Source organism: Parambassis ranga, chromosome 4 (assembly GCF_900634625.1).
Source record: "Parambassis ranga chromosome 4, fParRan2.1, whole genome shotgun sequence".
Classification (NCBI taxonomy): domain Eukaryota; kingdom Metazoa; phylum Chordata; class Actinopteri; family Ambassidae; genus Parambassis; species Parambassis ranga.
The window spans coordinates 23,270,760-23,295,470 of record NC_041025.1 but is presented as its reverse complement, the minus strand read 5'-3'; the positions used below and the strand labels follow the sequence as shown (position 1 = coordinate 23,295,470).

At 43.5% G+C, this 24,711-nt stretch overlaps 1 protein-coding gene across 11 annotated transcripts; it reads right to left on the bottom strand.

The window, feature by feature from the left end:
* Positions 1-2,055: 2,055 nt before the first annotated feature.
* Positions 2,056-22,891, bottom strand: LOC114435090 (alanine aminotransferase 2-like). Of its 11 annotated transcripts, none has more exons than XR_003670539.1 (17): positions 22,572-22,890; positions 22,121-22,210; positions 21,937-22,045; positions 21,713-21,846; positions 21,365-21,608; positions 21,214-21,293; positions 21,005-21,135; positions 20,758-20,932; positions 20,529-20,684; positions 20,283-20,383; positions 20,049-20,199; positions 17,290-17,361; positions 16,313-17,058; positions 16,111-16,233; positions 15,467-16,023; positions 7,722-7,867; positions 2,056-3,792 (listed from the first exon to the last, which is right to left on the bottom strand). XR_003670539.1 is itself a non-coding variant. In XM_028404632.1 (12 exons), exons 1-11 carry the CDS (start codon positions 22,674-22,676, stop codon positions 20,058-20,060), a joined length of 1,467 nt encoding a protein of 488 aa, XP_028260433.1. In that variant the 5' UTR covers positions 22,677-22,891; the 3' UTR covers positions 18,291-18,451; positions 20,013-20,057. The 11 variants fall into 11 exon arrangements, 1 of the variants encoding a protein (XP_028260433.1); XR_003670540.1 differs by having other exon boundaries at positions 2,056-3,429; XR_003670541.1 differs by lacking the exons at positions 2,056-3,792; positions 7,722-7,867 and adding an exon at positions 9,836-10,030.
* Between the last annotated feature and the right edge of the window lie 1,820 nt (positions 22,892-24,711).

Below are 24,711 nucleotides of genomic sequence, written 5' to 3'. Positions count from 1 at the left end.
GTTCATTTTTTATTACAGAAATAAAATGTATCTCGTTATAACGAGATAATATCACGTTATAACGAGATAACGTCTTATCATGTTATAACGAGATAGCGTCTTATCACGTTATAATGAGATACGGTTTGACGTTATAACGAGATAATATGTCGTTATAACGTGATAGTGATTAATTTTATTATCTACTGTGGCAGTTCAGCACTTCCGTAGTTTATTCCTTTGTAGCCTTGTGGAAAATGAACTTGGGGCAAAACTGTTCGACGGTTGTTTACATACAGCTTTTGTACGCGACCCAGACACTGTCCCTGTGAACCAGAAGTATCACGTCGCTAGAGGGATTTGCTAGCTGCATTTGCGTTCAGCCTTGAGCCACATTTGAGAGGTGGACTGAAAACTATCAGGATATATCCAGATATGGCCCGAATCCTGCTCTAGATCGATTGGTTTCCCCAATGTGAACAGGGTCTAAGTGATCCTGCCTCATGGAATTGATCACTAGGGTCAATGAGATTCATCTTTTGGGGATCTTGAGCAATACATGTGATGCTTTTCCAATCCCATCCCATAATGCTTTTGACAGTAGTAATCCATTTTGATTAATACTTTGCAATCTGAGTCTTCAACAGCCGGATGGATCGATTATCACCCAGGAAATAGTGTGTTGGAACTGCTTTTGACAAGTGACGGCTAAAGTGTTACAAATTCATCTTGGCTGCTCTTTGACTCACTTCATTCATTTGCTTTCTACTTTCCAGGGATGTAGGAGGCTGGAATCTTTCCCAGAATGCACTGCGCAGAAGTAAGAGACATCCATGAAGTGTCACCACAGTCCTGCTCACGGTCAGTGCCAATAATATGTATGAAGTGGTTCCTGCTTCCCACACTGTTGATAGCTGATGCACTGATTGACAGAGGGGGCGGCAGACATGCTGTCAGGGTGATAAACGCTGCCACAGACGTCCACTGTGAAAGCTCGGGAATGTAAATATAACGCGTCTCTGCCGGTGGGTCCTCCTCATCATCCTATACTGTAGCAATAACAGCAATTGAAATCACCATGGCAACAGAGTTTCTACCTGAAAGCAAGGCTGAGGAGAAGCCGCGGGAAGAGAATCAGAAAGACTCTGGGGCTTCTCATCACACAGCATGATTTATGAAGGTCTTGGAAGGAACATTTACAACAGGGCCGCTTCGCACACTGAAAGAAAAGCATCAGACATTCAAGTCCAGGCAGCCATTCAGTGAAGTGATTCATCCTCTCTCCTCGCCACTGCCCCTGCCTCCGTCTGCCTCTGTCTGCCTCACTTTTATTCTTATTGTAAAATCTATAAAAAAGGTTTCCTCATCTGTAGATGTCAGAGTAATCTGTGCTGCGGGGACAAAAAGACATTTTATACGTTGGCCTTTTTGAGTCTAAATTTAATCCATTTGATATGTAGTCCTTTCATGATTAAAAGCCCTACATATCTGAGGGTCTCTGGGGACCATTAGTCCAGAACAGTAGTTCTCAAACTATGGCCCCATTATGGAGACTGTCCAAACTCTATGCCCTCCCTCTGCATTCTTGTGTATTTTTCTTTTCCCAAAGTAAAATATCTAAACCCAAGTTAAACTGAGGCTTGTTTGGCACATTTACTTGCTTCTGTACAACAACCACAGACTGTAAAAATACCCTCACCATGTTAGTGATGTCTGAGTCCACCTTACATCCAAGATAATTCAAATACAGGCAAAGAAGTAGAGCAGGAGTGGAGCAGGTGGGCTGTCGTGGAAGCAGGAAGCTCTGAGTGGCAACCACCGGTCACCTGAAGCACTTAAACCTTAATCATGCAAAGGTTTGAAGTCTTAATTTAATTAAAGGTTATATAAAGTATACAATATAAAACTGTATACCCATATAGTTGTCATACAAGAAGATCCAAACTGTTTTGGTCTTTTGTTGCCACAGACTTGTGCTCTCATACAGTAAAACCTGAAATAAAATGGCTGGAAAGAGAGCAATATCACAGTGATTAATGTCTTCAGCCTCATTATCACTCCTTAGTAGATCCGCGCTGACAAAAGTGAGAATCCAACAATTCACAGCTCTGTAAAAGAGCCTGTGACTCTGAGCTGTCCTTACATTCTATCACCCCTCTGTGTTCTTGTTTTCTTTGTTGAGTGAGTGAATCATCGTCTCCAGCTACAGTCTCGCCCAGATCAATGCAGATCTCCACATGGGTCCTCACAAACGTCCCCGCTCTTCCTTTGCGCTTTGCCATTGCCATGGAGACTCCAGCGAGCAGCCTCGCAACATGGCGGGACTTGTCAAGAGACATGCGATGCTTCCCAGTGGCTCCGCAGACACACATGGAGACACACACTGACAGTGCTTCAATTAAATTACATGAAAGAAGTAGATCCCTCTTTGTCCATCGTCTGACCAGCCAGCTGGCTTCCTCCCCACACAGAGGGGCAAAGTAAAGTCAGTGTGTGGACTATTGCATCCTCAAAATCAGGTATTACATTTGCAATAGATGTTAATTGAAATGCAAAGAGTAAGTGCACAACTATTCAATGGCATCATCATGAGGCTTGTTGGAGGCAGGTTTGGAAGCTCTTTGGAAATACAGGATTATTGTTGTTTTAACTGTTTCACTCTCAGACTGCTGGGAGACTGTGATGTGACCCACTGTTTTCATGGGGTGAGACATCCTGGTGAGGGATGTTAACACTGCACTGTTTGTGGCAGAAGGACGAAGTCTGAGTCCAATGTGACACAGATGGCTTCCTTGATCCCTCTTTCAAAGCCTCTGTCCTGAAGTGTGTCCCTTGTCTTGATGGGCTGCTAAGTCCTGCTCTATAGAGCTGGCTCTCCTGTGCTGTGATATACTCTTGTGTAGATTCTCCAGTGGATTGGCCTGAGTTCTTCGCAGGTTGCTGTCCTCTTTCCCATTGGTTGTTCTTTTTGTAGCTCTGACCAGGGCTCAGTTAGGCAGTGTTTGAGTTGGTTTTGATGTGCTGTTGCTTCTGTTTTCTCTTTGTCCTTGTGTGTACAGTGTGAGCTCTGTGCTGTGGTGTTCTGATGACTCCCAGCTTGTGTTCTAGTGGGTGGTGGGATTCAAACAGTATCAGTCTATGTAGGTGGGTTTTCCTTGATGTTAGGGCTTCTGTCCTCTTCTTTGTGTACTGTGCAGTCTAAAAAAGCCACACTGTGGTGTCCTCCCATATGAGCTTGATATTCCTGTCATCCATGTTTCTGGACCGATAAATGGGGGCAGCTCCACAGAAAGAGCTCAGGGCTCACAGGTGACCCCATGGGACATCCGGGCTTCTGCCTGTAAACATTTCCATTGTATTTAAAGCTGGTCAGGCAGAGGTTTAGTAGGCCACATGGTATGTCTTCTGGGAGCATACTGTACTGTAACATGTCTACCATATCTGTGGCTCCTGTGGTAGAAATGAAAGTGAACAGAGAAGTGATGTCCCACCAAACCATGGTGTTATCTGGGTCCATTTGAATATTTTCAGCCTTGTTGGCACAGTGTAATGTGGTGTATTTCCAGCCAGATTTGCCAAAATCTTAGCTATGTTTTGTTGGTTTTGTTCTGCTCTCTGTGAGTAATCGACTCTGTCTGTGGTCTCTCTGAGCAGCTGAGATGTAGGCACATCAAACCGTAACAGGACCATTTGATGCTGTTGACACACAAATTTGTTGTGACAGCTTGTTGCTCAGAGTTCTTTGACCAGAAGACAGAAGAGAGCAACTACACAGACATAACTGGTGCATCCGACCCGACCTGAGAGACAAAGCTGGGGGAGAGAGAGAGTGCAATAAATGCACCGAAAACGACAAGAAAAAGAATCTGCCAGACATCTTAAAGAGACACACAGAGAGCAGAGTTAAACATTAGCAGTCCAAACAATACGAGCAACTCTCTCCTGATAAATAAAACATTCAGCATTTCCATTAAAGCTGATCTGCAGGAGGCTCGACAGGCAAGGGCGAGAAACAAAAAAAGCACTGCAGTACAGTTCTCTATGTCTGCAGGCTGTGTGCGCCAGCTCTTCCCACGACAGAGTAATTTGTTAATTCTCAGTGGATGTGTTTTTTTCTGACTGTCACAAACCCCTAGCTATTTTAAAAAAAGAACATGCTTCTTCCTGTCAGTTTGGAATTGCATGAAAACCGTGCCGACTGTCACTCAATCAGGATATGTGACACCAGAATATCCAGATGTCCATACAAATCAACCGAATAAGTAAAGTAAATGAGAAGCTGCAGAGTTTATAGCAGCCCATCCAGCTGTTGTGGTAAATAAACCTCCGAGGACTCCTAAAGCTTGGTCCACAGTCCCTTCAAAACCAATTACTTTTTCTAAGATGGAATGTGTTCTCCCTGCTACTCCAGTGGAATTAGTCTGACATTCCGGAAACGGGAATAAATAAAAATAGACACAGTGTCACTGTATGATGTTTGTGGTCAGGCGTCTTGTTAAGTATTTTTCTGGATTTGGAATCTCAAACTTTCTTCGTTAAAACTTTGCATCAGGAAAGTAAAGATTAGAGTAGACTCTGATATATCTTACAGGGCTGAAGTTTAGTGTGTGAATACAGATGTCCACCTGCCACCAACCCAAGCTAATTATTTTCCCCAGTTCAGAGACCAGGGGCATGTTTCACAAAGGAGGTTCAACAACAAACCCTGAGCTGAGGTGATGATGTGAATCAGTCCGGTCATCTCTGAGTAGGTTGACTGTAACTCTACCACTATAAAAAAGCCAATATTAATGAGGCCCTGATACTATAATTCTCAATGGCAACAGCAGTTAAAAAGAGGTGTGCTGTTTCCTTGGAAATGCAGTCATATGGCAAGTTTGAATATATGTATTTGATTAAAAAGGTACCGTATCTTAATGCTTGGGCCAGGTTATGTGCATAGAATAAGTTACTATGGTTTCAGATTACAGATTACTTCACCTTGTGAAATGAGTTTGACCTACGGCTGTTTCTTGGGTTACATTTAGACCATTTCAGACTGAAAACAGTGTCCTCTTAGTGTCCTGATAGATTGGTCAGTCGTTGGTATTCTGTGGTCTGTTATTTCTCAAGAACATGCTGCTAATAAACAGAACTGTCCCTTGGTACAGCCCAAGCATGGTCATGAACCATCTACTTAAGCAAATTATTGAATCTGTTGCATAATAAGTAGGATAATTGGGCCATTGTAGAACAGTATTACTCACATTTATATAGAAAAGATTTGGAGAGACATATGTGTTGTTAATCATTTTTATGACCTGGACTGCCTGACCTGCAGATAACATCTGGATATGACTGTAACTGTTGTCTCCACCAGGAGACAGAGCATAAACCTTATGACTGAGGAAAAATCAACCTAGTGACCTGCTGCTGCCCCATAAATACTGCTCCTGCTGTCATATGTTGTTGTACCCACCCAACATGAGATGCTGCAGCATGCACTGTTTATGTGCAGAGACATTTTTTGCAGGTTAGGCCATAATGCAGCTTAGCTGGAAACCTACAGAGGGAACTCTACGTGAACTAAACTGAAGGGGAAGCTGGTGTTTTTCCTCCTTTTTATTGCTCAGTGATATCAGTCACAGATATCAGCAGCTAAGCTCTTAAAGGATATGCTTCCAAAGATCGATGCAGTTTGCAGTTGGAGCTGGTTAGCTCTGGTGTTTGTGGTTTAGAGTTAATGGAAAAACTAAGCTGCATTTAGTTGCTGCATTGTTGAGGCAACTGAAGGCAGCATGTACCACAGTGTAGAAACGTGCCTTTACACCAAGACATCTGGGGATCGGCACTCCACACACAGCAGCAGCAGCTCCTGCCCACTGCAATGAAATTACTCCCTTTATCAGAATGTAATCACTGTTATTGTGCTGACTCCCTTTGCACTGTCACACAGCCAGAGGAAATGGCTGCGGGTGTATTTTCAGGCAGCCTACAGATGGCAGACCCCTCTGATTCAAGGGTTTTGAGAAATACAGTAGACAGCCAAGAAAACCTTCATATTTTAAGCATGTTTTTTTCTGAGGATTGAGGGTTTTATGTCCACGTTCTTGCATGTTTTCAAATCTCAGCTAATCTCAGCATGGGTCCTTGCTGTCATTTAATCTGCAAATGAAGTCAGTTTAAAAGCTGGACGTGTGAAGTTAGGATGTCTGTGGTTTCTCCACACACTCGTCCTGCTGTTAAAGATAAAGATGACTATCTTGTCCTTGGAGGCAGAACCCTGAAGGATGAGTTCATTTTCTGAGGCAAAGGTTCTTTTGGGAGGAACGTGGGCTGCAGTCTATTTGAAATGTAGATTCTGAGCCGTGTCTGTTGCACTTTCATCCTGTCCATGAAAAATGCATGCTGTGATCTCATTATCCTGCTCTCCTCTTGGAACGCCACATAAAATCAATCCAGGGCAGAGGAGGGGTTAGAACATTACAGATTCTTCTTCACTTTTCACAATGGGTGAGAAGAGGCCCTACAAGTGGGAGGAGAAGTGTAGAGGAGTGTGTGAATCTGCTGTGTGTGTGTGTGTGTTAAACTGGTGGTTTAGTTTTAGTGTTTTAAGTGCTAAATCTGTCTTTCTCAGGCAGCTACAGGACATCATTTTCTGCATTCAGTGATCATGTATTTATTGTTAAAGCTTTGGTAAGACTAAAGACTGTTGGACACTGTGCCATGACTTTACATCACTCAGCATGTAGGGTACAACCCTAACACAGGGATGCTTTGTCAAGGAAAGATAAAGCAGAGTTGACATAACCGACGTACTTCTGTGATTGGCTTTGACAAGACAATGGCTTTTTGAAGAATGGCTTGTGAAATGTATGTCATTGTACTAAACACAAGTCTATCCTTAAGAGATCAAACATTTCTGAAGTTTTATGAACTGTTCTTTGAGTTCAGAGGGGGCTTGCAGCTTTCTGTACCCAGAGGGGTAGAAAATGTCACCCATGGGAAAACTTCTGAAGTAACCATTGATGGGACAAAGCAGGATATAATCTGCAGTCTCCCATGTCAGAGCTCCCACTTCATTGACCCAATCATTCACCCTAACCTCCCCACAGATGTTGTCAAGTCTTTAGGGACAGTACAAAGGGAAAGGTTTATCTGATGATAACGATCTCAGTTAAAAAACAAAATAGGATATCAAGCCTCAATTTTCCATTTTTATACTTCTATCTGAAATAAATGCATACCAATCCAAATACTTGTTGTCTTCTCCTACACGAACAGGGTCATTAATACCCCAGGTTTATGGTAGTTATTGGGCCAAAACTGGAAAGCAAATGGTCTCTTACGCAGCATGTGTTTATGGTGCACAAGCTGTCACAGTCTGTCAGTGTAGGAGGATAAAAAGTATATAAAAAAATCTAAGTACTAGTCTCACTGTCAGTTTTTTTTTTTTAACTCTCACCGGATGTTCTCATTGCTAAATTGGCAGCAGGTGGAGAGCAATACGTGTAGCTGCAATTTAACCAATTATAGTGATGATGGGTGAGGGCCGTGTCTCATTTCCCACTGTAATGGGCTAAAGTGAGCACACCTCACTGAACAGGCTGCATACCAATAACACCTGAAGCTCACAGCTCTGTGTTTGTGTACGTTCAGGAGCTGGATGTTTGGACTGTTCAGAGGTATTGTAGGGAATACCTATTTATTTCCTTTGTGGTTGCCATGGAAACCATCCGCCAAAGGCTAAAGTGAGTTCTGACCTTGGTCTCCTCGGAGATTAATGGGCCTGTTTAGTTCACTTCGATTGATCGCCTTTCTCCTTCGCATCAATATGGACACAGCTGTCTTTAGCATCTTCACAGTTAGATTAATGGAGCCTTCAGCCCTAAGTGTCACCACCTGGGATCTGCTGCCGAAGAAAGAAAGAAAGAAAGAAAACATTAAGCCAGTGAAAACACTTTTCACTATGTTTGGTGTGAGTAACAAGCTCTAACAGATACAGTCATGACGTTAAAAGGTTTGGCAATCTGATGTCACATGCTGTACTTCCACAGACCAAATTCACCTAAGCGTTTTGGGATCCTAGAAAAATTAAGCGTAAGCAGTTCCTCAAATGGCCACTTGAGGCTGGCTTCAAAGACCAGTTAGGTCTCCACATTCAAAAATAAACATGTTTTGGTACCTAAATCTTCTGTCCCCTCTTAAAACAGAATCCAGAAAACAGAAAAAAGTCAGTCATGATAGCCAGGTGTCAACATGTAGGCAGTCATTCAGCTTCCTGGTTATGCACCAACCAGCCTCAGCTCAGCTCACACCCCACCACTTGACACGCTGATCATTCAGCCATTCCTGCATATGTCCTGGAAGGTTTGGCGATATTTATTTGTAGCCTGTGGAAAAGTAAATAGTTGATTGTGATATTGTGCTCCTCAAATCCACAGCAGAGAGGCAGCACAACCTGTAAACGTCCTGGTGCTGCTGCTCTGTTTCCTTAAAATCACAGGCAGCACATAAAGTACACAATCTGTCAGAGTGTGCTCTGGTTGTCTGAGCTGTCTTGTATTGACTTTGTCTTTGCTGTAATCTCATTGAAATAATGGACTGTGCAGAATACTTTCAGTCTATTTTCAACCTGAGGTTATTCAATCATTCAGCCGTGTAATTCAGTTAGCAGAGATTTGTTACCATTATCATTATGGATCACTATCAATGGGATTAAACGTGCAAAAGCTGTAACAGGATAAAGTGATTCAACAGGACGCTGAGTGATGTTTATCCAGAAACTCTTTAATGAGGCAGTGGAAATGGATCCCTGGCACAAACATGAAAAGGTTCCCAAGAGTCACAGGTGGAGGATAAATTCCACTCTGAGCGCTGTTGCTGTAAATCCACAATCTTTTCTTCTAGTGTCAGCCCAGACCGCTTCACATGAAAAACGACACCGCTGCCGCCTGCGCTGACTGTTGAACCGGCCTGCTGGAAATGTCAGGTAATGAATGTTAAACTCGCATTTGAGTAAACAAGAGGTTTGAGGAGGACTGCAGCTCATCTTATACCACAGCCATCAAAATGGAGTCTGTGGCTACAGTAATATAATCATAATTACAGTGTGATAATTATATTATTTTTTACTTTGATAATCAGTGCCAGCGAACATGGGAACAAAGGCTGCAATTTGTAGACGGGAGAACACGTATGGACTAAAAATGATCATATAATTAGATGATTCACGGTTACACTGAGCCTCATTTTAATTGTTGCACGAGGAAAGGTCTTATTCCTGCTGTAGAACCCAGACTGCTTCCTCTCAGCCAGGCGGGTGTTGTTTTCTGCTGGATTTTTTGTCTAATTAAATCAGCCTCTCCGCCGGCAGACAAAGATCGACTCCCAACGTAAACTGTCTTTGTTCAGAATGTAGAGAGTGAGAGAGAGCTGAGGCGACGGGGACAGGCAGGGAATTAAATTGAGGAGGTGCCGCACTGACATTGTGTTGAAACAGAGTGAAGTGGGGAAAGAGACTGGCGAGGTGAGACGTATAAATGATGTACAGTAGAGCAGAGAGGAGCTCAGACCATTATAGATGACAATATTTCTACATTTATTATATGTATACACTACTAAATTACCTTTTCAGTCATTCTTAGTCCTTATTTGTTTAAATACATGATTCAAATTCCATGTTTTTTTAATAAAGGCTCATCACCTACACAGTCTATGGTTAAGGCTATGTCACGGCCCGCACCCTCAGACAGAAGGAGCACAGGGAAGGTGTTACACAGCCTCAAATCATCTCTATTTCATTTCACACCTGAGTGAAGATGTGTAACTGATGCTTCATGATCCTATTCCACACGATGATGTGCCTGTCCTGCCTCGGGCTGTGGTGTAGTCGTCTGTTCTGCTTTACTGCTGCCTCTGTCTGTAGTCTCTGTGGATCTTGTTGGAGCTGTAGCAGCACCAGCCGGAGCTCTACTGAGGTATGTCTCAATGGGAGCAGTAGGGAAAGATGTTCTTCTCCCATTTTACCTGTATCCTGATTCCTGATTCCATTTCTGTCAGCAAATCTGTGCTGCACAATAAGACATGTAAGGCTAGTTATGTAGAGGTAAGGCTCAAATATTAATGATCATAGGGCCATCTGCAAAAAACATCAATTTAAAGAAAGCAAGAAGGTGGTGAGGTTGGTGATTTACATACTATGATGATCAAATTATGAGATAATTAATATATGGTAGCCATTTTCTGTTAGCAAACATTTCCATGAAACCCCTAGAGGTTGCTGTTCGCACTCTGTCAGTCATTCATTCTCCTTTGTAGACAAGACGTATATAAACTTTTGTATTTAATTAATTAAGAGACATTTGCTGCCAAGGGGATGTTTGAAAGATGTTTTTATTTGACACTTGAAATGGCATACATATATTTAAAATATCTAAATATTATTATAACCGCAAACATTTCTGAACAGTATAAACACCATATCAGCTCTGTCCTATAACACCTGTAATCACTAGACTCTGACATAAAATGCAAACAAAAATTGTTGGTTGGTTTTCCTGCGCCACGATGGGATGGATGACCCATGATCTTCTCACGATGTTCATGATGTGATTCCTGCAGTCCTCTTTCACTGCTTCTTGGCTGACAACCTGTGAAAACAAATAAGCCACAATTAGATTTTTGATCTTCAATATAATACCACACGACTATATATGATATGATGATCATCAAATACCTGATTGTCTATCGTGTATCGTATCGCATTGCATTGCATCGTATCGTATCATATCGTATCGTATCGCATCGTATCGCATCGCATCGTATCGTATGCAAGTCAGTCGTCCTAGCCAGCAGCCTTGTGAACATATCCAGCGTTGATAAAAACCACAACCTCATGTAAATGCCGACTCTCAAGGGCGAAAAGGACCTGCCTCTGCTAGCATGGTTAGCTAGCAGGAAAATACACGCAATTATCCGCTGCTTTCAGTGCGAGAAACTGACTTAAGCAAATGAATCATAAGGAAAGTTCAAAATGTGTTTCGCTTAATACTTACCTCCATGATTCCATATCCACGAACGTCCCAAATTTATTCAACAAGGTCGGCCATCCTCGTTCAAGTGTAGCTGCTCTGGACGCATCTGACGGAAAGATTCAAATGTGGCTCCCCACATTTGAATCTTTCCGTCAGACGCGTCCAGAGCAGCTCTGTCAGGGCTCTGACATCATGCTCCAAGTTCACTGAAAAACTGCTAATTTAAAGTAATATGAATTTAGTAAGAGCACTAAATTCATATTTCTTTGCAGAATTAAATACATAATTGAAGTAATGACTACAGGGCCAAAAAAGTGGATGGGTCAGCTAACAAAGAAAATCATTGTGGTAGCTGTTTTGACAACAGGAATAGTTTGATGCTACAGAAAGGTGGCTGTTATCTGTACCGCAGGAACTGAAATACGCTTTAATGTCAGCAGTGATAATATCATCTGTATTGCCAGCAGAAATCATGTGAACCACATGCCTCTGAGCAGCACCTTTTCTTTAAATACCTCTTGAACTGAACAGGACTGCGATCACTAAACCCAGTTAAGAGCAGAGCAAAATGAGCAGCAAGCCTTCAAGCTTTCATAAGCCCAGAATCCCAAAGCAATTCAGACGGAGCTTTTTGTTCCCATGACAGCAGCAGCAGGAGGAGGAGGACGACTCAGTCTGCAGTGAAATTTCCCTGATGAGGCTGATATGTGTGCCACACTGAGCATTACATAATCTTAAAGATGAGCATGTGTCACTCTTGCATGGGAGTTAAATCTTACATTTTTTGTCATGTGCAATTAGCGAGGTGATTGGCTGAGAGTAATTGTGTTGTTTGTGATGTGATCGTGCTCCCGGATTACAGTTAAGGAGGGGAAAGACAAAAAAATCCACACGACTAGAAGAGTCGAAGGGAGGGATGAGAAGAAATCTGGGCAGCAACATCCCAGGAGTCTGGTTGGTAGACAGACACTGATGTTGAAATTCAGATCACACACACGCCTGCAAACCATGCTGCTCACCACAGAGGGGAAGGGCGAGAGGCAGAGGGGGAGAGAGAGAGAGAGCGAGAGAGAGAGAGAGAGAGAGAGGGGAGGCAAGATAGGGGGCAGGGGCAGCCTGTAAGACAGAAGAGAGGGCCAAACCCTGATGTACAAACACATCACACCCATAATTATCGCAGCACTGAGCAGCAGGTTTCAATTATAGTTCCACCTGAATTTGACACATATTCGGTACACACCTCTGATTTGTCTCTCCTGAGGCTGAACATCTTACGGCTTACTGTCATGATGAGGAAATCGAGCATCAAACCTGAAGCTGCTCAGCTCGCTGACGGGAAGGCTGATGGAATATTCAGTCAACTCATTGGGTGTAAAAATGTGTCAGCGTACTTATCTAGAAGAAGAAGACACTTGTCTATAAAAGCAACATATCACTATGTGTAGATGGCAGCTTCTGTTTTGGCGTGATGATGGCAGTGATGTGTCAATTTTAACAGTTTTAACCAAGACATAAGAGTTTCTGTTTACTATAGCAGGCACTCATTACTCAGGATTTTACTTTTAGTTCAATCTACAAGTCGCCCTGCTGGTGGAAAGTGTAAAAGAAAAGGCAGCACACACCAGTCCTCAAAGACCTCCGTGTTAAAATGTCCACCACGATAACAGAAATGAGCATGTTTACAGCCTGGTATCAGAGGCCAGCGCCTCCACACCGAGCTTCACAGTATTTAGGCGTACATTACTGGAAATTTTTTAAAAGAGCGTCACAAAATTCAATTTAAAGAAAAAACAGGAAAAGTTTGAAATGAAAAACCATTTTCTGAAGATAAATCCTCTCAAAATGTCACATCATCAGCCAAATAAAGCTAAGTAAGTGACAGAAGTTCAGCCTTATTTATTGACCTTAAAGGTTCGTTGTTGATCCTGGACATAGTTTCGTTCTAAACACTATTTATCGTGCCTTTTCCTCTTGGTATGCTGTTATTTATATGAAAAGAATAACGACCAAGTCTGCACCCTTGTAAATTATACTATAATTATTTAGTTAATCCGTCTTTCCATCTCAGCTTTCTTCATATTTTCTCCCTATTTTTGCGTTCTACAGTATTAAATGTCTCCTTCCCCCATTCCCTCCAAACAAAGCTGCATGTTGTTGATTACATTTAATCAGGTGCTCCCTCAGGCCACCATTAAGGACAGACAAAGCATTATGGGTAAATGGAAATTAAAGGGAAACGATTGGAGGAGAGAGCCTTGTACTCGACTGGCACCACCAGTTTTACCCGCTTAACAAAAAGCCATTCTGGCCTCACTGCTGCTGTTTGGATGTTTATGCTTGTTTATGCTTGTTCCTTCTGGGTCAGAGGAGGTTAACAAACAGAGGTGGTCATTCGGTGCCCCACTCAATGCCCTCCATTGATCCACGAAAGAGAGAGGGGAGGGGGAGGTGACACATTTTTAGCTCCTGTTTTTGTCCCAAACAGGATTTGAGCTCAGTTATTTGTTTACTGTCATGCACTGCACTGTTCTATGAACAGGCTGCACGGACCGGGGCTGATCCCAAAAAGCTGCTTCAACATCTTCTCCATTAAAAAAAAAATCCCTTAAAGTCTCAGCTACAATGTAAAAATCTGACTTCTCTTCTATGCTTCCTCACACTCTTGAACATGGTGTCCCTTGCAGCACCTACAGTTCGCTTATCTCCATGGCAACCAACTACTTCCACGTTTCCTTCTTTGCCTCACATCAGTTTGAAAACAATATCATCGCTCTGCTTTCCGTCTTGTTTATTCTCGCGTATTCTTAGGAGCGTCGTCTTCGAGTCAACCATCCATCCTGGTATTTGTGTGTCTATCATCCGGCTAAAAGAGTTGCTATTCATAGAGGCAGTCAATGCCGAGCAGCGGGAAGAGTGACAAAACAAAGCTTAATGATGTGTGAGGGTGCTTTTAATAGCACGTATAAATAAACTGTAAACTGCTGCTCACCACTGAGCCTGTTCAAGACAATTAAAGAATGGGCTGATAGAGGAGAAGCTTCACAGAAACTGAAAATGGATTCCTGTCAGACACAGAGAGGACAGTAAGTGATATCAGCATGTGTCTTTCCCAGGATTGTACCTACAGAACACACTAACAGTCCTATGGTCTGGCTGGTTGGGAGGTTTGGGATTTTTTTTATTGGTTGATTTGAAATTATGTAGCTTACCAGACAATCACGTCCAGTCTCTTTTGTTATATTTAAATAAAGACAAATGAACGATCCAATGCATCCAGTGTTTTAAGTTTCCATATCAGGTTTTTCTCACCCTTGGTGACTCCCAAAAAGTCTTCAGTCCTGAGCAAGAACATCGTCTGTGTTTGTGTCTCACTTTTATTTCGGCCCTTATTACTCTCGGCCCTGGGTGGCTTCTCTCCTTAGTGAAATGGTGTCTCTCTCACATAATGTCTCCCTGGGGATGTTTTAGGCTTCATACATTTCCACCTCATTTACTTTGCCAGCCTGGAGACTGCAGACCAGCTCTGTGTGTGTGTGGGGGTAGGGTGAGTCTGTGGTTGCTGTGGTCGAAAAATGATCCTCCTCGGGGCTCTGTTTTTGTTGTGTATGAGTGTGTTACAGAGTCATTGTTTGTGGTATTTAGGGACTGACATCCAAAGCATATACGCAGGGTAGAAAGCGATTGTCACAAACAAACAGTAATCCAGACAGACTGATGTATAAAACCACCTCCATCTCCTCCACACACACACACCGACTGACTCATCCAGTCATCTCTCAGGGTAGCAGTCGCTGGACGGCTGACATGTGGCCATTATTTCCCCACAGTATTTGTTTAATTGGTTGTGCACTCTGAGGGTATCGAACCAAAGCGATTCTCTCAGAGGATTTATCAGCCTGTGGCCAAAGCTGCAAAAACTCAAAGATCAAAATGAGCGTTACCGGCGTTAATGCAAGCACGCAGTGTTTTTTAAACTGCAGATCAGTTGTAGCCACACAACACAATTCTATTTATTTTGTCTTTGTTGCAGTGATATGACTCTTCGGTTGTGTTTAGACTAAAATGTGTTATCTAAAAAAACTGTTCCTGGGCCTCTGACAGAATTTCAGCTCGACCCTGCAGCCATCTGTGCACGTGTTTCTCCTCCACCCTCCTCTGTCAGTAATAAGATTATGTATCCCTGCAGGCTTTGTGAACAACATGCTAAGTGCCTCACCCCTGACCCTGGTCTCCAAGGTGCTCCTTTTTCACTGTCACTCATCGCCATGGAGCCCATAGGGGCAGCTGTACCTGCCAAAGCCCCATCAACACCCCCCCTGCTGCCTGCCAGCCGGCACCTCTCGCCCCCTTCAGCAGCACCTTCCACTGCCTGCTGGCATTCAGCAGCTACAGCCAAGACATTTAGGGGGCAGGCGGAGGAGCAGATTCTGCTTTCAAATATATACATCCTAAAAATCTTTCATAGCGCTTACATGTTGTAGTGCAGGATGAGATGGAGGAGGTATCCATGGCAACGCTTTGTGTCAAGCATCACTTCTCGGAGGCTGTGCGCACCGCTTGGCTCGACATGAGCGTCCTTCCGACGTAAGAAGGCTCTCCAGTCCTGTGGCATATCAGACCTTCTGTCCCCCAGCCAATCATCAGTCACCTTCAACCTCAACGAGCCAATTAGATCACAGAAAGAGAGAGACAGGAATACAATTACAGAAACTGTCTGTCTGATATACATAGTGAGGTTCTCTACTAAAGATTGTTTGGTGTCAGATTAAAGATGACACAGGGTTTCTCCTGGAAACACAGATGTGGATCATAACAACCTCACTGTTGAAGTTCTCCACGAGCTGAACACTGAGTCTCTGTGGCATCAATTAGACACTGTTATATAATGTGATGTACGTCAGCGTGAAACTGAGAGTGAGTGATATGTAATTAAAAGATGGTTCTGATGAAATCATTTCGGGATCCATTTTCCACACACTGCTCACTGCAGGAGTGAAATTCCTCATAAATTGTGCAGCAGTTGGTGCATCTGCATGAAAGGGGAAACATGCAGGTAAAGCTGGAATATCAGCGTTAGACATGCATATTGAGTCCCACTCCCAACAACACATCTCACCTGCAGCAGATCTGATACGACCATGGATGGTTTGTACAGTGGTTGTTCCTAAAGTCTGGGAATGTTGAGCTCTGTGTGGAGGCTCCAGTCGTTGCCATCTCAGCAGTATGTGACTCATTTAGTCTATGAATGGACAAAGAGGTGGAGCATGAGTGGACAGGTGAAGCCTCGGCAGACAGCTACTGTTCTTTAAATCACTCACCTGTCAATCCAGGTGGTTTGTTTTCAATAACAAAGTCTGCTTGGCTCAGATGTTGGATGTTTTTACATGAAGGTCTTTGGACACACAGGTTTTTATCTACTCTGATGATTCCAGCAAAGTCATTTGACCTGTGAATGAAAGCAGATTGAACACACTGACAGTCAAAGCCAGATATTAGTGTGTCATGTTGGGTCTTTTGTCAAAGTTAAAGGAGCTTTCATGCACCCTGCCTTCTCCTCCTTTGTGTACAGATGTGAGTTTCTACTGCCTTCACAGGGCTTTTTTTGCTTGAACTTGTATCTCATTGATGGGGTCATTCTGAATGTTAAGCCAATATAGTGTTCTCTAACTTCTGGATCTTTATATGCTTCTGCCATACACTGAGCTTATCATAAAGCGAGACTGTATCTAGAGAAGACGTATAAATCGGTGTCACAGGAGAGAGCGGAGAGTCGAGGAGAATGAACACAAGCAGCCCGTCCTGTTGGGTCTCCATGGTGAGCATCACGACAGCTTGTGAGCTCCCGCTGTAACTCCTCACAGGACGAACACGCCTCCTCTCCCACAGCAGATTTAGGCAGCGCGCTCGGTCCCTGCTGATGTCTTATTCCTGTCACCGCCTGTTTACAGTCAGGTGCATCAGATGCAGTGCTTTGTCTTTGTGTTACTGTCATCAAGTCCAGGCAGGCAGGCAGATGGCCAAACAAACAGACAATCGGTGGTGGGGATTGGATTAACACGGGGGTCTAATTGCATTGGAGAGAGCAGAGAAAGCACGTAAGGAAGAATTAAAAGTGGCATCCTGCTGATGGCTCGGTTACATAGCAACAAACAGCCGAGTGTCTGAGCTTATACAGGTTCAAAATAACACCAGAAATATTTATCTGTCAATGAGAAAATCAATCAAAAACCATAGTTTGATATATGTGCATCTGCAAATATTGATATTTTGACATTAGTGTGTGAAGATATCAAACCTCCCATCTGTGTCCTGTGTTGTGGCCTCTGTGAGCGTCATGACTTTGCAGGTCCTGTCTTATTTCTGTCTCCTGTAAATAGATAAAAAAAAAAAATGAAAGTGGAGTTAAAGACTACTGGCAGGTGTTCGCACTTCTTGTAATATAATAAATAAAAATATATACTGAACAAAAAACAAGTGTACAAGAAGCTGCTGGCTGTGTGTTTGTGAAGTGATGCTATGGTTTCCCTCCTGCAGTGCCGCACCCAGAGCTGAGTGGTGGAGGCTGCGAGGTGGAGGATTTTGGGTCTTTGCTTTTGAGGAATGAGCCCTCTCACTCACCCTGGAGCAACTGAAGTGGAATAATTAGCATGTGCAAAACTGAAGTCCACTCATTGTGAAAGGAGAGAGAGGGAGATGAAAATGAAGCAGAGAAAGATGGCCGCCGTAGATAACTGTGAGCCCTGCACAGCAGCTATTCACATTATTTACAGCTGAGGATTTAATGCATCGTTCAGTAATGAGCAGCCAGCCAATGGCCTGTGATCTGAAGCTCACTTATTCACTCGCTGGGCTGAACTCCAGGCAGCAACAGCCTGCAGGTTCCCCCGAGTCAGAAACACATCCAGCCCACTCCCACTGCTGCTTTTCATTCTATTCTTGTAAGAGATCGCTTGTGCAGATGTCTGTGTGTCACATGTTGCTCCTAAAATCAATAGAATGCTGTTTTTGACGTTCCCCCTGATCAGCATCCACCTACAGTCACATTTGATTATAGAAAAGAAAAGGCAGCAGTGACACCTGGTGGTGACAAACTGACAGTACACCCCCCTGCAGGCTGCCGGTGATGGAGCGTTTGTTAGTTTATTTGACATTTTTATGGTCATTGTGCGCAAAATATAAATAAATGAATTCACTGTGGCAATTCTAATAACATTTTATGAAATAAAAACAATAAAAAGCAACACTTTAGCTTGATGCGTGGCTTCATAACATGTTCGTTTCAAAGGTTTAGGGTGAAAAACTGTTAGACATGTAAACTGTCTCCCTCTGATCTTTGTCTAAACTCTGTGTCCTTGACATTTCTGTCAGGGAAATGTGTCCAACACAGGCGCAGGTGGAACAAACGGAGGCGTGCCAAGACTTCCTCCAGAGCAGCAGGAGGAGCCAGAACTCACAGCCTGAGCGGGGAATGAGACACACAGCGTTACTGTGAGCTACAGACGGGGACCTTAAATCCTAAAATTCTGCTTTTCTTTTATAAAAAAAAAAAAAACCCTGATGTGAAACTTTGTTTTCACAGCCTGCTCCCAGACAAACGCCTTCCTCCTCCAGTAACCTCTGACAGTGAAATCATCGTTAGTCATAGGGTGAATGACTGAATAACACGTCAAAGGGCTGTTTACATTCAAAACAACTCTTGTTAAAGTAACTAAAGCTGTGAAAATATCTCAGTGCAGCAGAAAACAAACCAACAAAAACAACCCCACAGGATCACCGCGATGATTACTGTGTAAGAGCTTGGTGGGTCATTGTACAGACACAGCTGTTAGATGAATTTATTTATTACATGTGATAAGATACACATGCAGACCTGGGCAAAGCACGGTCCGCGGGCCACACCCGGCCCGCTTGCGTCTTCAATGCGGCCCGCAGACCGTGCACACAATATTAAACAAAGGCAGCAAAAGTCAGCTGTCAGCACGGCATCACTGGTAACGTCTTCCCAACCCTCCTTGTCTCTTCCACGCTGCTGTACTGCTTCATCCCATCTACTCTCTGGAGAGACACGGTCGCGCTGTGTACACTTTACCAAAAAGGAACTCTGTGCACCAGCCACTTTACCCTGTGCATTCTCTTGCACCCTAGTCATGTCATACCAGTCTCATATAAGCTGCTATAACTTAAACTATTCCTGGACTGTTTACATTATGCCAGCTGCACTATACATCTTTTGCACTCTCACTGCATTGTGCCATCATTATGTGCCTTGTATTTTGTGTGTGCCTCATTGTAGGTACATTTTTTTACACTTTATATTGATCTTAAGTTTTTAGTTATATGTTATATGTTGCGGAGTGAAGAGTAACGCAGTTTCGATTCTCTGTATGTCCAGCACATATAGCAGATTTGATAAGAAAGCTGACTTTGACTTTGACTTAAAAATGCTGCACGACTATTCTGAAATGTACGGTAAAGCACACAGAAACTCCACGGGGCATTCAGATGTCACCGCGGTGCTGCAGCCGACATGTTTCATCGTCATCTGCTCTTAAAAAGCTCAGATCTTTCAGAACTCTGGGATTTGCTACTTTAACTTTGACTTGAACTCTAATGGTTTTCTTCAGTAAAAATATCTTCACATCATCTGTGCTGCTCTGCACTGTGTGTGTGTTTCAACATACAACCAGCACACACTCAGAGCAGACATGGACACACACAGAGAGGACAGAAAGATTCGTACAATGATGAAAATGCAACAGGAGCATATTTATAAAGGTAGATACTGTGCCAGTGGTCTCTGATTTATATTATTATTTATGAAAAAATGTGGCCTTTTCTTATGGAAGTCTTATGTGGGCCTAGCAAAAAAATAATTGCCCACCCCTGCTCTAATGTATTAATAGAAATCAAGTAAAACCTGGGACTGCTGTTGAGTAAAGTTAGGACAGGTTTTTTTTGCAGTGTCTTGTTTAGATTGCGTTCATTGTAAGCGGCCAAACTCAGCTAGAGTGGACATACCTTCTAAAACAGAATGACATCCTATCTTTACACCACCTTTGTTGACTAATTTGATTCTCTGTGTTTCTCCACATGTTGAGTCCAGTCGTTTTGCACACAGTTGTCAGCATCCATGAGGCGTCGGTGGAAGGAGCAGAGGCGAGTCAGGACCGCGTCCAGAGTGTCAGCAGGAACAAGGACACACAACCTTGAGAGGAAGAGGAGACATAAGAGGGATGATGCAACACACAGAACACGACTGAAGCGGCGATATAACCTCTGTTCTCCAACCTCAGGTGGTGGCGGCCGGTCGTTCCATCTGCACCCACAAACACACCCTCCTCCTCCAGTAACCTCTGACAGTACAGAACCTCCACGTCCACGCCCAGCATCTAAAAACACAAAGAAATGCCTACATATTTTCTATGTAAAACAGGTCATTGAAATATGAGCAACCTCTCATACAGACATAAATCAGATGTTGTTCTAACATCCCTGTGGTCCTTCTTCCTCTAAGCATGAAGGAACGTTTTCTACCTCTGCCTGCTCCTCAAACTCAGCAGGTAACCACAGACGGGGGTAAAGGAAGATCCCGCCCATCGCCGGCTGACAGCTCATCCCAGGCAGATCATTCAGGCGCTCCTGAGCCCGCTGAGCATTCTGGGACAGCATGGTGCGAGTGAGGAGGATCTCCTTCAGTGAACAGAACCACACAGAGTTGATTGATGTTGTAACAGGAGGTCAGCTGCTCCCGCTGCTTCCTCACCTGTGTGTAGGCATCACTGGAGGCGTCTCCGGGCCTTGGTGGGTTCAGCATTAGGTCCAGAGCGAGCTGCCCTGTGACCGGGGTGCTGATGTCAGTGCACAGCATGGTGTCGACGAAATGCATCACCTCTGGGTCCATGTTAACCACCTCCATGTATCCAGCCCTCAGACCACACCTGGAGCACAGGCACAGCGTTCAGTTGGTGTTAGAGTTTCTTTGAATCATACGTGTCAGAGACAGAACTCACTCTCCCACGCAGGCGCAGGACAAAGAGTGGAAGGAGACCATCTCCACCGTCTCTGCGTACCTCCTGCCCATCTCAAACAGGACTTTCTTATAGGAAATAAACTCCTGTCCAAACACGCTGTCCTGGTACACCTGCAGAGGAGAGGAGCTGGTGGGTAAACAAAGACTTCAGCTACTGAACACCAGCTCAGTGTGATCGTTGATCATCACCTCGTCCACCAGCAGTAGGAGTCTCTGCGCTGCTGCAAACTCAATCACTTTCTGTATCGACTTCCTGTCCTGCACATGACCTACAAAGACAGACTGTACAGGAGGAGTGATGACGGCAGAGTGTGTGTCGTTCTGTGTGTGTGGAGTTCACCTGTGGGGTTCCCTGGGTTGCTGATGTACACGGCTCTGGGCTCACACTTCCCCCTAGCGGCCGTCAAAGCATGCTGCAGCTCGTCCAGCTCCACTGCCCAGCCGCGCTCCTCTGTCAGTCTGTACGACACCTGCGTCACCCCGACCTCATCCAGCAGGGGGGGCAGTGTGTGCGGGCAGGGCATGGGCGTCAACACACCTGTCTGAGTGTCACCATCCCCACAGGCCAGCAGCTTCAGTATCACCTGTGAATCAATGATGTATTGAGTTTGTCCGATTATGTCCCTGATAATGATCTTATTATTATTATTAAGTCTTATTTAAGGTGACAGCATCTTCATGTTCCCACCATGACGGCCCTCTGGGAGCCGGCAGAGATGAAGACGTTCCTGGCGTCTGAAGGAAGTCCTGCGTCTCGCCTTGTGATGAACTCAGCGATACTTCGTCTGGCATGAAGCAGCCCAGAGGAGGCCGTATACGAACCTAACAGCCGGTTTTTACATGTCTGAGTTAAACCGTCCAGCGTTAAATGTCACACAGATTATAAAGGATTATTGTCTTCTGGGCCCTTACCAATACTTCCTCCATCACAGGCCTCCAGCAGCCTCTCAGCTCTCAGTCTGACATCCAGGGGAAGGCTTTTGTCTCTCAGCAGCTCAGGGTACAAACACACAGCCAGGACCTGCAGGAAATAGAGAGAATAATCACAATCACATGTGTGAAAGGAAATACATTTATAGAAAAGCAGAAAACGAACCTGTCGAACAAACGAGACGGGCTTCAGCCCTGCTCTGTGAGAGTCACCGGAGCTGACATCAATCACCTCCTTAAAGGGCTTCTGCGCCCCCTGTAGGAGAAGACATCTTACTGGAGCTCAAGGTCACATCCAGTCTATCAAACCCCCCCCTTTAAGCATTATATCTGTCATATTGATCATCATTCAGCTGTTAAATACTCTTCCACATGCTAATCACACAGCCTGTCCTTATATGTTTAAGGCTAAACAACTTTTCATGTGGTATATTTTCAGGAAATCTCTAAATTCTGTTTGTACTGTACTGTTTTCTACTTTTCAAAATAAGAGCTTCATCCTTTCAGATTGTTGTTATTTCAAGATAGGTCAGGATTTTCTTATTTTGTTCTTCGTTCTTGTCTGTTTGTTGTTCATTAACAGAAACATTGCTCGTGTACAGAAGTCAGACGCTCACCTGTGCGATGTCCTGTGTGATGTGTGCAGCCAGACTCTGCAAGGCGCTCTGTGAGGACACCCTGATGGCTCTGACTCTGGGATTCACACGCTGCAGGGAGGTCATCGTCTTATAAAATGATTTTAAAATCTCTTAAAGTTTTTTTTCCCCCCAGTCAGACAGACACTGAAGCGGTGTCTGTAAAACCTCAACATTTAGAGCAGATAAGTGAATGACTGACTAAACATAAATCGCCCCCTGTGTGATGTGTAATCTTTTTGTGATGCATTCACAACAAATATGTGATCTCCGAGGTGGACTTTGTTCATTTGGAACATTTCTGTCAGTCTACTGAAATGTCTTGTCTTCATTCTGTAGAGACACACACAGAATTCAAACAAAAATAAATATCTAAACATAAAAAAATCTGTAAAAAACACAGGTCATAATGTAAAAAACACGTATTTTTAAACAGAAATGAACAAAATAACAGCATAAATAACGTAACAGTATTTCACACTTTGATCATTTGTTTGTATTGATCGGTATGATGACGTGTGTTGATCATACAGGTGTAGGCAGCCTGTGGACGTCAGGTGCTGGACCTCAGGTGATGTAGCTGCTTCTGTTTTTTGTCTTTTCTGTCACAGACGTCGTCCACAGAGATTAAATGTGTGTTTTTATAATGTTAATAGTTCAACAACAGCCTGAATTTAATGCTAATTGTTGATGCTGATCGCAGCTAGCATGCTAGCAAGCGCGGCAGTTCGCTAGCAGACGATGGTACAAAAACTGAGGTGAAACATAGGACGTGTGAAAGTCGCTCGACATTAAATGACATATGGATGTATATGGGCCTTGTAAACGTTTGATTTAAGTGAGTGGAGTTTGTTTTTTTTGGCAGGGGACCCACGAAGTCTTTGCACAAGTGCTAGCAGGGTTAGCCCGACTGCGCACATCCGCCATTTTGGATTGTTTACCCTGCTGACGGCCATTCTTCATCATTCTTCATCCTTTCCTCAAGTAAGTGCTGATTAATGTGTTTACGTTCATTTTTAATCACTGACAGACTGCAGTGTAGCTGTATGTTGTTATTATTTCAACTAAAACACTACTTGTTATAATCTTAGTAAGTCTAAGTAAATAAAAAACTCCATAAGCCTAAGATTATGCATTATTCGGTGTGAATAATGAGTCTGCCTGAGTCTGGAGACATTCTGACTTTTCAGTTGACTGACTTTCTCCTCATGAATGTGAATAATTTACTAAAGAGCAGCCCTAGAGATCGGATTGTGTGTGTGGATGGACCTTAAACCTGGAAACTATTAAGATTGCGGTGTTCCAGTAGGTGTTCCTCCACTTTAGGCCACTGAGTACAGTTTTATTTAATAAAAGGCAAACATTAGCTTTAGTAGTCTTCAGTTGGACCTCCTCTCCTTCTATAAAACTCACCAGAATCTGAACTGTATGTGTGGACCACACACCAGTAGATCTGCTAAAGTTTGACTTTGAAGAATATTCCAAATAGTCTGTTGGATCTGTGTCTACACGAGAGGTTGTTGGATAAATAGCTTATGTTGGCTTCATTTCTAGAAGATTTGGTTCTTAATGGATGAAAAGCATCATAGCTGTCAGGAAGTGGCGTTTGTGGCCCACAACAGGATCTTATAGGGATGTCCCGATCAGGTTTTTTTTGCCTCCAAGTCATTTGACTTTGAGTATCTGTCGATACCGAGTCCCGATCCGATAAATGCGACAAATAGCAAAACCTGTGTGTGTGCGGCACCCTGCACAGAAGGCGTTAACTTTGAGAGCCCTAATAAATATATATCCGAATCCTGATCGGGAGGTAGCATCCGATTCCGATCGAGTCTGAAATCACGTAATCGGACCCGATTTCCAATCACGTGATCGGATCGGGACATCCCTAGGATCTTACTGGATTACTTGGCAGATAGATAGGCTCACTTAACATAATACTTAGAACATTGTTTTGATGAATGCATGTATTTTTAAAACAATAAAATAACAACATACCAGCTCTTTATATTGATATTCCCTTCTTCTATTAGGAGGCAATGTAGCTTGTAGTGCAAAGTACGTATTTTTAGGTCAAAAGCGATGTGATTGAATGATTGAAATGTCACAGATTGTATGAAAT

Coding starts and splice junctions, on each gene's coding strand:
- LOC114435090 (XM_028404632.1), bottom strand. CDS start 22,676: ATGACCTCCCTGCAGCGTGTGAATCCCAGAGTCAGAGCCATCAGGGTG. Junction 21,294..21,364: donor CAACCCAGGGAACCCCACAG/GTGAACTCCACA, acceptor CTGTCTTTGTAG/GTCATGTGCAGGACAGGAAG. Junction 20,200..20,282: donor ACCGGCCGCCACCACCTGAG/GTTGGAGAACAG, acceptor CTTCCTCTCAAG/GTTGTGTGTCCTTGTTCCTG.